General features: G+C 42.1%; 1 protein-coding gene and 1 long non-coding RNA gene across 4 annotated transcripts in view; one reads left to right on the top strand and one right to left on the bottom strand.

Annotated features, from left to right (window-relative positions):
• Positions 1-17,392, top strand: part of LOC100644466 — a 71,145-nt gene that overhangs the window by 19,822 nt on the left and 33,931 nt on the right. The window contains exon 1 of one of the 3 annotated variants that reach the window (XM_012318247.3): positions 3,565-3,674. The exons of the other annotated variants lie outside the window; for them this stretch is intronic. Within the exon in view, the coding sequence (XP_012173637.1) occupies positions 3,641-3,674 (34 nt within the window). The 5' untranslated portion in view covers positions 3,565-3,640. Of the gene's footprint in view, positions 1-3,564; positions 3,675-17,392 lie in introns of those variants that run through there. 3 annotated transcript variants of the gene reach the window in all.
• Positions 1,809-3,338, bottom strand: LOC125386912. Its single transcript, XR_007227491.1, has 2 exons — positions 2,899-3,338; positions 1,809-2,823 (listed from the first exon to the last, which is right to left on the bottom strand). It is a non-coding gene; the product is annotated as an uncharacterized LOC125386912 (long non-coding RNA).

Raw genomic sequence — 17,392 nt, 5'->3', positions numbered from 1 at the left:
GGACCATATGCCACACATATGTTTCAATTAGTCCTTAATGATTCTTTTATTTCATCTCATTTCCTAATACTTATAGCCGAGCGTGTATGTGTATATCAGAGTAGTCGATTGAATCTTCACGGCCATTAAGCCCTCTGTTGTTGAACTTTCCCGCATCTGAATCGATTGGACGAGCGATAAGAGTGTTGGAACGATATTTAGCAACACCTGGATGAACCGTGTACGTCCAATCCATCTCCCGTTGTCGGATATAGATATTTTGTCCGGCACATAACAAGCCGCTTGACGTGCAAAGATGGCCCTTAGCTCTAAGGTCCAAGGGATGCCAATGCAGTTTAGGATAATATGACGAAGATCGGTAGCATGAGGCAGGCGGCAATGTATGGAACAGTCGGAAAGCTGGAGAAAGAGAGAGAGAGGAGAGCCAGGTGTTTCATAGGGTACCATAGAACCGAACCACCCCCTACCAATGTTCCCTCCTTGCGGAGAGAGACCACACGTTTCCCTCTAACTCCTACGTCTGCTTCCTCGACGCACCCTTTTCCCTTCCTTCTCTCTCTTCCGTCTTCCTTCTCCTTTCACCATCTGTATTTCCCTCTTTCTCTCTCTTTCACTCAGTCCTACCACAACCTTCCACCCTTCCTTCTTTTACTCTCTAGTTTCGACTGGTCTCCTCGTTATACCGGGTGTCGCGTGGCGAATCGGGCATTCCCAAACGGTAAACAAGGTAGGATTATATTGTTTGCCGACCGTTTCGTCGTGCACGTTGTCGTTCACCTTCGATCTAGGTGGTCGAGTTTTTAGTCCAAATTCTTTGGCGAGTTCATTGGTGGGCTAGAACGTTCGTGCGGTTTCATGGGAACCGTGAATTTGCTGCTGGTGGGTGGGTATCTTCCAAGAAACTCGAGAAATCCTAAAAATCGTGACTTTTGTCGTGAAAGTCGTCCGACTTAACCCAACCTGATACTATCGGTATGTCGAGATATGCGAGTCCCTCTGTCGTCTAATTTTTCGCAATTCCGACTTGGGTTAACCTAAATTGACCTGTACGAGAAATCTCGATGGAAAGAAAAGGGGAATAATAGAACTCCTTAACGACCATTTAATATTCTTTTAGAGGTTTACAACGAAGAGTCGTTATGAGTCGTACGTACGTTACGAGTCGGGGGAAAAAAGTATCATAGTATATAGCATATCACGAACTTGTCGAGCACTGGCTGCTTGTTTATTGATCAGCGGATAGCTCGAACGCGATCGAAGCTGCGGAACGTTGCGCTCGAACGGCTGGAAAGAGGGCGAGAAATCGATATTCGCTGCGGCGTTGGCTCGCGCGATCGACCCAAGCCACCCGGTATAGAAACGGGTAACGAACACCCAGGAGTAGAGTCCTAGTGCCTCGAGGCCTGTAATATTATACCGGCGAACTCTCATATGCTCAGGTTTGCGTTTCTGCGTGCGTGAGAGACGCCACCCGTGTTGTCGTGCCTCTTTCTCGACGTCATCGTCGTCATCGTCGTAGTCGTCGTCGTAGTAGTCGTAGTCGTCGTCGTCGTCATGGACGTTGACTTGGTCGCGTCGCGCCTCGTCTTCGTCGCGGTCTGTCGTCGTCCAGCTTCGTCTCTCGCCTCGTCGATTCTTCTTTGAATCTGAATAATGACTCGAGCCGACAGTGTGTCGTTTCTCTTTGATCGTCCGCTCTATGTTGGTTTTCTGCTTTGGTTCGAGGCTGCAGTTTTCGAAATTTCATTTGATTAACTGATTAATGTATATGACAGAGAATGTTGTTGATATGGTTATGGTCAATATTATTGTTACCCTTTTGTTTTTATTGTGCCATAGGTGATAATGCTCGTAAATAAATAAAGGAGAAGATAAGATTAACTCTTTTGTGTTACGATATATATTACCTAACCTAACCTAACCTTACCCAACCTAATAGTTGGTTACAGAAATGTTTGCCTGGTTATTTGCTATTTAATTTTGAAGATATAATTATTCGCTATATATTGTTTTATTTTTAACCTTAACCTACGATTTACGTTCGAGAAAATGTAAACAAGCTCGCGCAGCCTTCGAGCCATTCGCACGACTTGTGTAGTACGTGTTACGGGCTATGCCCGTAAATTTGTTTGGCCCGACCATCGTAGTGCGGGCTATGCCTGTAGTTGTAGGTTAAGAGGTTAAACCATTATCGGCCTTCTCAATAATCCTATAATTTTATACAAAATATACTGCATATCGAACATGACTGGACACTTTTGTGACCAACTTCACGTTCTCAAAAACTGAGCAATTATTTCTTCCAAATGTAGATGCTAAATTATATTATACGTAATTTAATTAAATAATGTTATTTCTATTGTCGATTAGTATACAAATATATCGCATTTGAATTAACTTCATAAAGTAGGAAAAATATTTTTTCCAGGTAAAGGAAATACCAAATAGATTATTTATGAAATTGGAATTGCGAGATAACGGCGAGCGTGCGATCGCCGATGATCTCATCACTTAGATCGCAGGCACAATCGACCTATTGCACCTCGTAAAGCCGTCATTGTCTCTTACAGAGTTTATTAAAGCCGCTACAATTGGCACCTACTTCGCTCAGCAAAATACGATGGGCTTTCTTCTTGACCCGGCGTTCTTCGGGGCCAGCGTGTACAATTATCGGGCGTTGATGTCTCCCCGCGACGATTCGCGCCTCCGTCCACCGTTTAACGTAATTATCAAGCACGTTCATCGCTTACACGAGTAAGCGGATTAAATTTGCGTTGTTCCTTCAGTCTTCCATGGATCTTTCGTCGTTCAATCGGCACCCATCTGTATGGTATTAAATAAAATCGATTAAAAGAAATCGCACCTTCTTTCTACGTATAATCTCGATCGAAGTTTCACCGATCGAACGTTTCCTGGTGCGAAAGATAAGGTTTTATTGCATCACGCGAAGAAGCCATTCACGTGCTTTCGAGTTGACGCCTTTGCCATCAAACGTAGCTTGCCCCCTCTCTTAGCTTTTTCTTTGCCACTCACAACTCAGGATAAACGTTATCTCGTATCAAACGTCCTCGAATCCCTGTTCTCGAATACTTAATCGTTAGATCAATGAAAAGTCGTGAACAAACGCAAAGTAGAGCGAACCAAGTCGTTAAAATCTGTGGCGACTTATTTTGCGATTACGCGCGCGTGCTATGTTCGTCGTTTAATGGAGGACGTTTCGTTATCGCGTGAACGCTGTCGATCGCGATGCCCCATTTTGCAGCGACCTCTCTGCTTCATTCCTTCTTTATCACGTGGTTTTTTACCGATCGAGGAAACCAGTCGTTATCGCCAGTCGCTTCGTACTTGTTATCGTTAAATTCAAATCGCGACTAGTCGGTCTCCGATGTGCAATAATTCTACTTTCCGTGGAACCTACGAATTCCAGGCTGGGGCTCGCGGTGTTCTCTTTAGCGCTCGCAGGAAACACAGAGAAACGTTCCTAGTGAGTATAAATATCAGCCGGTGCTATTCCTGTTAAACGCAAACTGCAATTGTGGCAACGCTCATTTCCACACTTCGAATTCTTTCGTCTGTCTCGCGAGGATGCGATTCAAAGTGTTCGATTGGCCGAGATCTTTTGGAGGAGAAGAAGGTTACGATGGTTGGACAGATCGGGAAAGATAAGAGGCGAGGTACGTAGGGAACTATCGATGCCAACTCTTCGCAACCCGCTAGAAAATTCCAACATTCTTCGGGCTTCCATATCCATTTCGAGTTTAGCGAGAATCGATATTTGGCGTGGCCTTCGTGGTCCGGTCCGGGTGTAGGTACGCATGAGGTTACACCCGCGTTGCCATACTCTGTGGTTTTTCTTCCTACCAATACGATGTTACGATGTACGATGTAGCAGATACCTTGTTACCATTTCACGTCGTACGTAACTATTAGACTTAAATTTAAATGCACATAATTCACAAATTATGAAAAATATGAATTTGTGTATATGTCGGTAATAATTGATTATTAATCTTTATTATTAAACTTACATTTACTTTTATTTATTATTATTCTATGAAACATTATAAATTATACGAACGATCGTACGTTTTAAGTAAATTTAGTTATCACGTCCATTCTTCATTTTATCACTACAAAATAGATATTGGACGATCGTGATAACAATGTTTAAACTTCGTTGAATTATATAACGCCGTTTTCCCATTGAAGTGGGTGCTCGTGTTTTACTCGTAGAATCCAATCGTACGATATTTCAAAGTGGTCAAAAAATACTCATTAACGAAACATTATTCTCTTAACCTATATGTCATACAATATACTTACATACTATACACTAAATATCATCTTTGTGTTGAAAGATTCATAGTCCTGTTTGTTTTCTATTTACCGTGCAATGCCTGTAGCGCCATGTTTTTTTGAAATTCCTATGCTTTAGTCCTATTATAGAATTTGTTCCATAATTCAGCTGTCAGAATAATCGTCACAAGTAACAGAGGTTCGCAAGGTGCTGAAACACAGAAATATTTATCAGATTGTCGTATAAACAATTTTTAAGGGCAAAACGATCGTTTTCGACAACGATTCGCTTTCATTTCCGTTACAGATCGATAAGAGTGTGCGTGTAACGATAGCTTAGCTGGTTCGTAAATTTCTCTTATCTCCGGGCGAAGATCTGTCGTGCCGATGGCTAATGTAGACATTCCTTTTTCTTTCTCTCTTTTTTATTATTATGCACAGTGAGCAACGTTGACGCAGCGGTGCTTTTACTGTGGTGTTGCGTGAACGTCGAGGCTGGAAGGAACGGCGCTCATAGATTTTGGCGATCGATAATTTCGAAATTTAAAAGAGGCAAGCGATACAGTGGCGTCCGTTCAGAGAATGAGAATGCGCCGGATTTATGAGCCCCTAGATCAGATCCGGCGATTGTTTCTTTAACCTCGGGGGGCGTTGTCGAATTAAATTTTTCATCGGACAATAAAACATTCCCCTTTCCACGTTTTCCGCGAATCTACTTTCGTGACTGTGTCTTTATTTAAAATTGAAACGCTACTCCTTATGCAGCTCCTCCTGCTATCAAGCAGAACTGCAGTTTTGTCGTGGAAGAAATAACTGGCAGGTGATAAACCATTCTATTGCGGTTAGTTTAAGGTTAGGTTCGGTTGGCAACTAAGTGATTGCGGATCTTGTCAATACCATTTAATGACAAAATCCGCAATCACTTAGTTGCCAACCCAATATTTTCGTGGAACTCGCGACTTTTAATCATTTGCCTTACGTTATCGAGTTGCACTCGAGACACGGATTTATATAGAAAATTGATTGTATTCGTATGAGATTAGATTAAAATGTAGCTTTAATTCCAATTCCTCGATGTTAGATTATTACAATATTTCCATATGATACGGTGTTACAGCAATAAATAGCAATAGTCGCTTAAGCACAGTAGAATTCCGTTTATGTGAATTAGGGAGGGGGGATTAAGCGATTCATATAGTCGAAGTTCACATAATAGAAACTTGAAAATAAATAAATTTCCTAACTCGAATAAATAGATTCTGTAGTTTGTTTAATCTCTCGCTAACTAGGATTGAGGTTATGAAATTTTATCAAGATATCTATTTTCAGGTAAAGAATAAAAATCATGGGGATTCTATATTTAACTAATATCAGTGTATTACAAGATTCGTGAGATATTCACTAGAAAAGCTTAGACAAGCATAGTATTAAAGGTATCTGTACAGACAAGTAGAATCTCCTTAATCCTGTCAGTTGCTACCTACGACTGCAGACGTGTCTTCAGTCGTCTGTTCTCTTTAATCCAATCTTTACTTCGTTTTCCCACCATCTATATTTACCTTCTATATTTACCTCCCACCTACAACATCCAAATTCACGAAATCCTGGACAACCCTAACAGGAGGAAAATTCTTCACCATTCTTGTCTGCGGCAAATTGGTCATATTTTCTGAACATTTGTCAAACTTTTCCCAGCCATTTCTCCGAAAGAATGAATAAAAGATGTCGACGCGCCTTTCGATCTTTCTTTTGAAAATTCAGGTACAAATGCAGGCACGCGGGGACAGTTTTGCATCGGGTAGGCGGCGTCCAACGGTCCCTTGCTGTTTGTTTTGGCGTCTGGCGGTAAAAATGCTCGGATTTCGGCCAGCATCGATCGTGTGCACTGTACATTCTACGAGGCAGACTGCGGCCGCTCCTTCATCTCGTTACATTTATAGACTTACAGAGAAGACTTCGAGACACGAGCGAGTCGAGACGTGTCTCGCTCGCGTTCGCCACGCGGCTCTCATATTAGTCATCCATATTTCCGATTAACGAAACGACTCGGTATCTCCGCGAGTGCAGCACAGTCGACGAAACATAAAAATACGAGAAATAGAGTAACGAGGAAATAAAGCGATTAGATGGATAACGTCGATGCTAAGGAAACCGGTGGCATTTCGCGACAGGTAGACGAGCGCCTATTGCACGCGGCTCTGCCACGCAACTAGGTCAATGGCGGTGTTCTGCCACGTTCTGATTTATGATCCTCCGCCTTCTGATCGGGGACACACCGAGACTGACCACCCAGCTGCAGCGCGAGGGTGACAGCGTTTTTATACGGTCACGTTGCTTTCTCAACGATTAGATTCTACAGGCTATAGCAATATCTTTTAGGTTGGCAACTAAATGATTGCGGGTTTTGTCAATACCACCTAATGGCAAAGGCCGCAATCACTTAGTTGCCAAGCGAATATTTCGCGGAATTTTCAGCGTAGACGATTGAAAGAACGTTCGATTTGAAATGAGAAAAATTGAATAATATATTTGACGAAGATCATAGTTAAAGTGCAGATGTCCTGTTGAGAATTGTGCATCTTGATAGCAGAAATAATGGTATAGGGACACTAAATATACACTTGCAATTAATATTAGAATAATTATATATTTATTTGATGAGCGATTTCTAAGATATTCATCGATACACACTTACACGCGTCTTAGCACTTTCTTCCATACTCGACTGTTAACCGACTGAACCGTTTACATTCATTTGTTTTCGAGACGCCGCGCATACACATACCTCCACACACTGATACTCACATACAAGTATTTCTATCACGCATCTAACCTAGTCTAGCACACAAAATTATACATATCTCAATATGTCCATATATTTATTCATTAGAATTCAATACAAACGTAGTTTTACTGCAGCAATGCCATTTCTTGAATATTAGGTTAGCAACTAAATGATTGCGGATTTTGCCATTAGGTAGTATTGACAAAACCCGCAATCACTTAGTTGCCAACCTAATAATTTCAGAAGAATAGACAAATTTTGATTACCTTTTTTCTCGCACAGAAAGATATTTTGATCTTTGCATTAGAATTTTGTGTCTAATTATCAACATAATATGAATTATCGTTTCTTTGTTCATGCAAGTATTAGATACAACCAAACTCTGCATTTTTCTGCAAACTTATATTTTTATGAACAGAAGAGAAGGAAACGTGGAATTTGGATAAAAATCTGTTTCACTATTTGAATTCTCTAACAAATATTTTATATATTTTTGTATATTGCCAATGTACTGTACATCTTGGCAGATTTCAATTTTCCATAGAATCTTAGTTCTAAGAACAGCTGATGTCTACTGAAGCGTAACATCTCTTTGAATTTAGATAAAATCTACATTTAAGTGAATTACAGAATTTGTTATCATATGCTCGGAATGTCTCGTTCTGAAAGCTCGTGGGAGCAACGTTTCAACTTATCTCGTCCGATTGTTCAAGTAGACACGTCATTGGCACAAAAACGTGACGGATGTGTCGCATGTTTCCTCAGCTACGTAACCATCGGCGAGGTAAAACTCGAAAAAACTAGCTCACCTCGCCGCCAGTCTTTTCTATCGTTTAACGGCACCGTGCGTATTCCGTAATTTATGCTAAATTAATGCAAGACCTATGCGTATATCGTATACATATTCGCATGATCGTTGGACTACAAAACGCGAGCTTTCTCGTTGCGACGGCCGAAAACCAAGAGGCGAAACCATAATTTGGTCGGCCGTGTGATTAACATCATCGTCCGTCGGGACGGTCATTGCCGACGAATTATAAGATCTACATCGATAAGGATTCCTCGGCTTATGCTTTCTCGGGTTAATATTCATGAGGCCTGTTCCACCTCCGTATGGAGCTTAATCTTTGCCCGATCGATGATAAACCGGTCGATTCATAGAGAGAAAGAGGACCCTTCTTTGCTCGACGTGACCAAGGGATACTCTGTATGCTGTAACTAACAATGAGTCACTGAGGATGGGCTTGTTAAAACGTCTTCTTTGGTACGTGTGCCACCGATTAGTATTAAACCGTGTGGAAAAGAATGTTCTTCGTATGAGAATCTCAGGTTTCATCTAATTACACTTTGCGAAAGTACAGGTCTGTTTCTGATAACGTTAAGCTATCTTCTTCCAAGTAAAAATTCAGGAAAGTCTTCGCAAAATTCCTGGTCAATTATTTGGCAAGATTTTTAATCTTTTGAAAGTGCAGGTCTGTTTGTGATGAAGCTATTTTTTTTTGCAAGTAAAAATTCAGGAAAGCTTTCACAAGATTTCTGGTGTGATGGAATTGCTCAGCAAGATTTTTAATCTTTTGAAGGTGCAGGTCTGTCTGTGATAACGTTAAGCTATCTTTTTCCAAGTAAAAATTCAGGAAAGTCTTCGCAAGATTTCTGGTGAGTTATTTGGCAAGATGCTTAATATTTTGTAAATGAATTGAATTATTGAGAATTTAATTAAATTTCATCCTGCTGAGTATCTTTCAGTGGAACTGGTATCTTTAGCGCAAGAAGTTGGAAATTTATTTGACTTAATTCTAGTTACCTAAATATCCACTTTAACTTTTTCTTGAACAATTTTATATTTTCTGAAAACTGTATCACAAAACTGTAACCTCATGTTTTATAATATTGCATTGGCAACTAAGTGATTGCGGGTTTTGTCAGTGCCACCTAATAACAAAATTCGCAATCACTTAACTGCCAACCAATAGATGTCTCCACATTAAAAATGTTCTCTATAAGTTTAAATATTACAACTTCAAATTTACTGACACACTTGGATAATCGATAAATAATATACTCAGAAAATACCGCACAGTACAACCAACAAATCATAGCTACGATTCTTAAAAAGAACTAGAACAACAAAATCCCTAGATTTGCACGTAAGCGTGCCAATTCCCCTCGAAACGCCCTATCAAGCTCGCTCAATGAAACTGAGAATAGAAGATCAACAAACAGCGAAAGTGTAGGATTCCACAAAATTATTTGGTGCTGAGTCGCGCGCTAATTGCTCTCTCAATGTAGACAGTACTTTTAATTGGACTTCCGAGAAACGGTTGGGCTTGCAGGCCAAGCTTCTCGGTCCACGGTAATTTACTTTGGTCTTGTTCCGTTCTGTTCGAAGGGAGGAGAACCCCGAGTTTGCTCTCGTTTGACGTTGGATCTGGCGGTTGGTCGAAGCCGCATGATCGCGGTAGGTTTCGACTGAAAGGTATGAAAAGTGTTTTTTTGGGGTGGCAAGGAGTGGTATATAAAGGGGCGAGGGATGAGAGACGGGGAGAAGGAAGGCAGTGCTTCCTTAAGGACCTAATCTCTTAAAGACAAGGCAGATTATTCCGCCTCGTTCCGCTCGCTGCGAAGAGTCAAGAGTCGCGGTGGCTCCCTTTAATTTTCCCGCCGTCCAATTATCTTGGCATGGCTGCCTCGTGGTAATATCCATCGACGGACATACAGCGACTGATCGAACGTTTTAACGACTCCTCCCCTATCCCGCCGGTGTGCTCCTTTTTCTACGCTTAAATCAAGATGAATCTATGCACCTAAGTATACACTGGCGTGCGTTGTTTCTCTGCCAGCATTTTTCAATTAATCGCAGCGACCTCTGGTACGCGGGCAGACCGACCGTCGGACAAGCGCACCGTAAGCCAGATTACGTTATTACTGCAGTGCACCTGATCGTTTCGACGAGAATCGTGGAAACCTACTTTCCCAAAGTTTCGACCCTCCTCCGAGCCAGTTCCTTGCTTCAAAAAATAGCAACCGATTGTCGTCAAATTTTCCCATGCGCGTGCATTATACGGACGAGTTTCTCTTAAACTCGGTGGATAAAACTGGTAAGGAAAACGAGCTTAAATGAAAAAAAAAAAAAAAAGGAAGAAACGGGGAGAAAGGAACGAAAGAAAGAGCCATGAGAGTCGATCGGTGGATCGTGATCGGCTGGGTGCCCACGATTAGCAAGAGAAAAGCAAGGAAAGTAGATTAGGCTATTGAATTGGGTTACACGCACAATACGAAATAATAATGAAGCGTACACGCAGGCACACTGTGCACGTTTGCGATCGACAAATGAAACGGAATAAGAGGATTGGCTGGTCGGCAGTCATCCTGAACGAGATTGGCCGGACCGTAGGGGGTGGCGGTGGGGATACGAGGGTAGCCGCCGAAACGAGATGAGATGGGAAGAAATAAGGAAGATTGCTTCCCTTTTTCTCCTCTCTGCTTTTTATATTTCTCTTTCTCTCTTCCATTTCCTCACTCTCTCTCTCTCCCCCCCCCCCGTCTCTACTCTCTTTTTCTTCGAGCTGTGTGTCCTGCTGGCTGTGGTATTGTCACCGGCCCACCACCAGCGACGACCAGAATGGCGGACATAATGCCGTCGTTTGTCAGTTCGCTCCGTTTGTCCGGCTCTCTTGGCCACGTGATTAGCCGTGCCTTCCAGAGCGACCATTGAAATGCGCACAAACAACGCCGCCCCGGCCTCCGCAGCGCCAATTATTATCGACGCTTTGAACCGGCGCAGCGCGCCGTTCGGAACCGGCCTCGTCACCCTTAACCCACTTGCCGTGATTTACGAGGCTTTCTGCGCGTCGCGACGCGCTCCTCTCGCCTTTTCATTCCAGTCAACGCTCATCTTTCTTTATAGAGGGATGGTAAATCCGGTAATATTGGAGAAGGGATGGGGGATTTCGGGTGATTGGATCGTCGAGGGCACCATTTATTGTTTGCGATTGTGTGCTGTATAAACTTGTTTGAAAAGAATCAGCTTCGGTTATTTTACGATCTGAATTCGTGTTTTATTGGCTTGGCAACTAAGTCATTGCGGATTTTGTCGTTCGGTGCTATTGACGAAACCCGCAATCACTTAGTTTCCATAGATTGTGATCAATGATATTGGTGATATCTAGAAATTCCTGCTCTTATCTCGTGATATGTCTAGCTACTTGAACGGGAGTTAGCTGTACGATGTTGCAGCACAATATCAAGTGCAAGCTATGAATGATAATGTACGATTATAGCGACTTGGTATAATAGCTGTTCAGATGTTACATTGATTCATCTTATCTTAGAATTTCACTATTATTTATGTTACCTTAGGATGTTAACTTATGGGTCATTCTATCGGCAACTAAGTGATTGCGGGTTTTGTCAATACTACTTAATGACAGGATCCGCAATCACTTAGTTGCCAACCCACTATATACTAAATCATTCGTTTCTTGAACGAAGAAATTAATAGAAAGTGGAGCTGTGGATTAATTTAGGCTTCTGAGAGGCAGGCTCGCTTCTCAGTCTCCACAATTCATTTAAATTCTGTTACAAGTGCACTTCTAGCTTCGTCGAATCAATTTATAACGCGTTCACCCTTCAGTTCCACCACGAGTATCGATATCGATCTTTGTATAAAGCGGCCAGTTAATTCCTCAATAAGATATCCAGCTATGGAGAATAATTCCTAGAGTGTATGCGCTGGCATCGTTCGATCGGCTTGGCCAGTCAATTTTGCGGCGAAAATTGATCGAGAAATACAAGCGGCGGTGTGCCCTACCGCCTGCTCCCAGCATGCTTGACAAAAAACCATAATCGTGTGCCGCAGGAGGAACCATCTGCGGCTTCGAAAATCATGATGCGGACCATGTGCCGCCTGCCAACGATACCCTTGCAACGCAAGGGCTCCTTCGTAACTTACCTCCTCTTTCTCTTTCTCTCTCTCTCTCCCTCTTTCTCTGTTGTATATTCGACACACCGTAAAACGCGCGCACCTATGTTCTCTTGTGTATACGTGTTTGCCCGCGTCAGCAGAATGGATCAGTTTAGCGCGTTCGAAACCGCGACGAGAAATTGCCGATAATCCTATTTCGTTTCTTTTTTTGTTTATTCGTCCGTTCGTCTGTTTATGCTCTATGTTTTGGAGTATCGAGTTACAACGATGACGAGAGTTATGGTTCGAATGTAAGAGCCATGATGTTTACTTCGAATGTATATTGGCTTGGCAACTAAGTGATTGCGGATTTCGTCATTAGGTGGTATTGACAAAATCCGCAATCACTTAGTTGCCAATCCGTGTGCTTAGCTTCGACTTAGAGGATTAAGTCACAGCTGGTGTCGTTAGGTTAGAACCGACCGCAATTGGGTAAATTACTTCATTTTGGAATATTCCGTCCTGTTTTGTATTCCATGAGTTGGCTGATGTAGACTATTGATGACGTTCGTCATATTAAGTACTGAAGGTTAAATAAAATGATGCGTTATGTTCGTGTGTATCTCAACAATACCCTGAATAATGTATACGATACGTTTATGATATACTCAACAATATCCTGCATCGAAGATGGAAAAACTTGGTGTTGTTCTATGTTTCGAATCAATTGTAACATATAAGGCATATTACAAAGGCAAATTTTTCACTGTTTCAAGGATAATAAAAGTTCAGTTTCTACAGAACAAAATAGCAGGTAGTCATACGTTCTGATAAAATTGTGGGGTTTTCAAAAAATAATGTTAATCATGCTTGACTACAATTACGTTAGATAAGGCATTTAAGAAGAGATAGTATCGCGATCATCTTTTAACCAATTACAGTGGCTGCAGGCAATATTTGCACACCGTTGTATTTATTATAACATTTACACATATGAATCCAAGTATATGACAAATTTAGTACTATAAAAATGAAATATTGAATCTTATAAAAATACGATTGATTGGAAAATATTCTTTGTAGCCCCTATACCTTCTAATGAAATTCTTCTCTATTTACATAACCTACGTATTTCTAGTTAACACTTTGTCTGCCACACCGAAATCACATGTTTCCCTCAGGACGCCACGGGAGTATTTTTATTATTCAAAGCATATAATGGCAAAATAATAATAAATTGATGATGTAAGACAACATTCTTCCCCAATGGAGCGTTTATCTTATTGGTGGTCACGGGTGACGACAGTGGCGCCTTGCTAACAGTTGATAGCGACATATTATAACAAGGCTTCGTTTATTTCAACAAATCATTCGCATTCGTTATTTCGTCGTAAGCAAAACGTGCAGAATATATTGTTGAAACGTGTAGAAGATATTAGTAAACGGTATTTGCTCATTCTATACATAATAGTAAGGTATGTTCACACTTCTAACCTCAATTATATGATTATAAAGCAGCATTTATAATTATTTTCTAAGGTGTGTTTATAATAATATTCGTAGACTAACCCTCAAAGATATGGATGCAAACACAGTGCACTGTTAGATACAAGATTTGTTCTCATTTTTTTTTAAATTGATGTTCCAATAAAAATGTTTAATTGTTCAATGGGGCACTTTTTATTTCAAAGTATCTTCTATTTTTCGGTTATATTGAAAATGCCCTAACTGTCAATTTTCATTCAATTTTGACAATTGTAAGTTGAGGCGTTCCGGTCACCAATGACCACACAGTGACGTTAGAGGAGAAACCGTGGTGGGCCATACATGACCTACGTGGCAGTCAAAATGTTAAATAATTCCCAACAATTCATCCCTATTAAACTACAACAGAAAATCCTCGGTAAATCGTGCTTGCTATAGTCAGCCATTCTACAAACGCTATTGTCCAGGTTGGGTACGGTTTATGCGGAAATCCACTTGCACGAGATTTACAGAGTCCTTCGACCATAATTCTTGTCAGGACAACGTTCTTGTTGTCCCAGATCGGCTTCAATAGCGGCTGTGTGTGCGACAGGTGGCGGCGCTTTTCTATATCCTTGAGCTCGTGCAGATAAGCCGATAACCATATCTGCAAGATTTCACGCTGCGGATACAGCGTAGAAACGGCAAACAAGATAAGGTAGATGGCGCGGATAACGCAAGTAGCTCGGCACCCGATTCCAAATCGCCGCTCTAAAACGCCTGGCGCTACCTTCTTCTCGCCTCTCCTCGCCGTTCGATATCGCTTAGCGTGTAATCCCTGCTAATTAACCGATCTGCGTCCTTTTTCATTAATTTAGAGAGGCGCGGCGAGTGCGATATTCTCGGCTCGGTTCTGCATGTCACTGGGCAATTTAGCGTGCGACACTGTGTACACATTTTAGGCAGGAACACGGGTCGGCTCGGTGATACCCTTAATTACGAGTCAATCGGAGGCAAAACGCGGCACGAAACCGGCCTCGTCGCCACGATAAGCTGCGACTTTTTACGAGGTTTCTTTCTGTCCGCTTCGAAGTCTACGATGAAAGTTTTGTTGCCGCCGGGATCAATTCTACATAGCTATCGTCAGAGAGTGGTCGCTTGTTTCCGACCTGTTTGGTCAAGGATTTGTAGGGCATTCAGGGAATCCGTGAAATGGAACGTAAAAAGATCCGATCTGAACACGAAATCGTTCCTAACCTAACCCCGATTTAGGCAACTAATTTTCTCTATTATCGTATTAGTGAAACTGTTAAATCTAAACTTTAGAACTCTGGCTTTAGACCTTTACGGTTATGTGAGATCTTTGCGATAACGTGAAACTTTAAACTACGTTATCTTTGAAATATGTTTTCTTATCGAATTGCTTTTTCTAAAAATATTCTGTGTTCTATTACGATACTTAAAACCCTGTGAGACTCGAAATACCAAGGTAGATTCGAACGGTGTTTCTGTGCAACTTTATCAAACGCGCGTCAATGCTCGAAACGGATGACGAAGTATTGCGTGTTACATAATATTCGACGGGATCTCGGCGAGGCGAGACGTACATGTTGCCACCTGTTCGCCTGTTTCTCGCGACGCAGCATACCGAACGTATATCTTAGATCGAAGCAAACTTCTTTTCAGAGATAAAAGTGCCGATTGTTGTTCCGTTCGTAGCCGTTTATTATGTCGCAATTTGAAAGAGGCCAGAGAAATTAATACGGCGTAAAAGGGGGTGAAAGGAGATCGCGTACAATCAGCATCGCCGCCATTGTTTCCGTGGGCGCGCGAGGATTCTTTCGCTTTTTTAGAAACTCATTGTCGACAAGGAATCCCAACTGGCTATTCATTACATTTCCATCTGTACTCGGACAATAAACGCAGATTTTTTTCCCTTTTCATGGTTTTTGCGTATTTAACGACTGGTCGTGCCGTACACAGCTTGTTAAGAAAATTTAACAAGCACTTGCGGTTCCGTGTCAACAGCGATCGTTTAAAAGTCAGCAACAATACGTGGAACGCGTTTCGTCGCCCTACTTTCCCGGAAGACGATCGACGAAGTTTTGTAACCGCCTTCGCAACTATTTCTGTGCACTGACGCGGTATTCCTAGGGAAAGAAACGTTTTTATGTGTCATCGGTTTCGGTTGCGTCATACTCGTTGAGAATAATTACGGTAGCACGACGTTTATACAGACCCCATTTATTTTCTTCGTGCTGTATCGAATGAACCTGTGTTGCTTGAATTCGTTTCAAGATCACAGGAGAAGGACGTGATGAGTCACATGTTTTATATACATTTCACGTGTTTTATAGGTTGGCAACTAAGTGATTGCGGATTTTGTCAGTACCACCTAGTGACAAAATCCGTAATCACTTAGATACCAACCCAATAGAATGGCAATTTTTAAGTTCAATGTACCGTCGACCACTTTCGAATCAAAATTATCTTTTCATTCGATTTTGAAATCGCATGTACGTTCTTATATTCTTGAATAGTTAACAAATATTACGCATTGCAGTTCAAATATTTAGAAACCAAACACTTTGGAAGATGGAAAGGTTTTTTGCCACCTGTTTTCTTTCGCGCAACAGCACAATTGTCCTGTCATAACGAGTCCCTTTTTTCCTCGCATTCGAGGCACCGCTACGATACTGTACCTACGTCTGGAAGCCTTATTTTCTCCCTTAAAACTCGAGAAGGGCGATGCGCGCATTAGTCTCGTTTCTGTTTCACGGCACACCGTTGTTATCCTTTGTCGTTTATCATTCGTGTTATTTATTTCTGAAATTATACTACCATTACATTGCAACCTAACCCCAAAATCTACAAACACAAAACTCCAAATCTTCTTATCTAAACTCCAAATGAAACCGTATCCTACGTATACATTCTCGGTCGCACGTATACAAGCAGTTGAGACTGCTGAGAAAGCGGTTCGTATCCAAACTTGTCTCATCTAACATTGTCAGTGCGCGTAAACCGGTCGATGGTTACAACGAATCCTGTAAATCAGAAATTAGGTCCGTGGGCAAAGATGGCCAAAGGCACGAACACCCGGAAGCCTTATTATTCCATCGACGAGAAAGACGAAGACCACAGCTCTTGCTTCCACCAAGAACAAGACGATAAAGAGAAAAAAAGAAAGAAATATTAGACCCGCCTCGATTTCGGGGTACGTTTCGTAGCGGCGGGCGCGTGCCCAGGCGCAAACGAGCGAACGTTGCGAAAAACAGGTAATGGCGTTGAAGTGCATTCGGCAGCTGCACGCTATGAATACCGGGCATGAATACCCTGCACGAGGTGAAGAACATGTGCGAGCCCATGTCTTCTTTTGGACCCATGGCCCGCACACACTATGGCTCACGATAGCCGACGATGATGGTTGCGCGCTCGTAGGTCTCCTCGAGCCCTATCAAGTGGAAAAGATACGTCCTGCTCGTCTATCCGGCCCTAAAGTATTATACGCTATCGAGAGCTGCACGTTTTTTTATCTTCTTCACCGATCGACCTACGTTCGACACACGTCTCTATCTATCTCTTTCCGTTCCAGAAGCTAGCCGAGAGCCTTCCTTGTTTACAGACGCGTGTTGTTTCTATCTCGCTCGCTGGCTGGTCGCGCGTTTGCGACCCTTCATCCTTGCTGGCGAGCTGCATCTTCGTCTGTTCAAGAGCCGTATAATGTTTCCTGCTTTTGTGCGGAACACGCGCATGCAAACTTTCGAATATGAGCGCCGCCGTTCGGTTTCTCGTTTAATTCCATTCGCGGACACGGTTCAATTACGTGGCGTTCGTTCGCCCGTCCCGATGCATCTCTCTTCTCTGTAGGCGTAGACGCAGAGAAAAATATGGTGGAATTATCTGAATTTATCGAGGAATAATCCGTTTAATAATTAGAGTTC

Source organism: Bombus terrestris, chromosome 18, assembly GCF_910591885.1.
Source record: "Bombus terrestris chromosome 18, iyBomTerr1.2, whole genome shotgun sequence".
NCBI lineage: Eukaryota > Metazoa > Arthropoda > Insecta > Hymenoptera > Apidae > Bombus > Bombus terrestris.
Note: the sequence above shows the minus strand (reverse complement) of the source record. Positions and strands in the feature narration are given on the sequence as shown.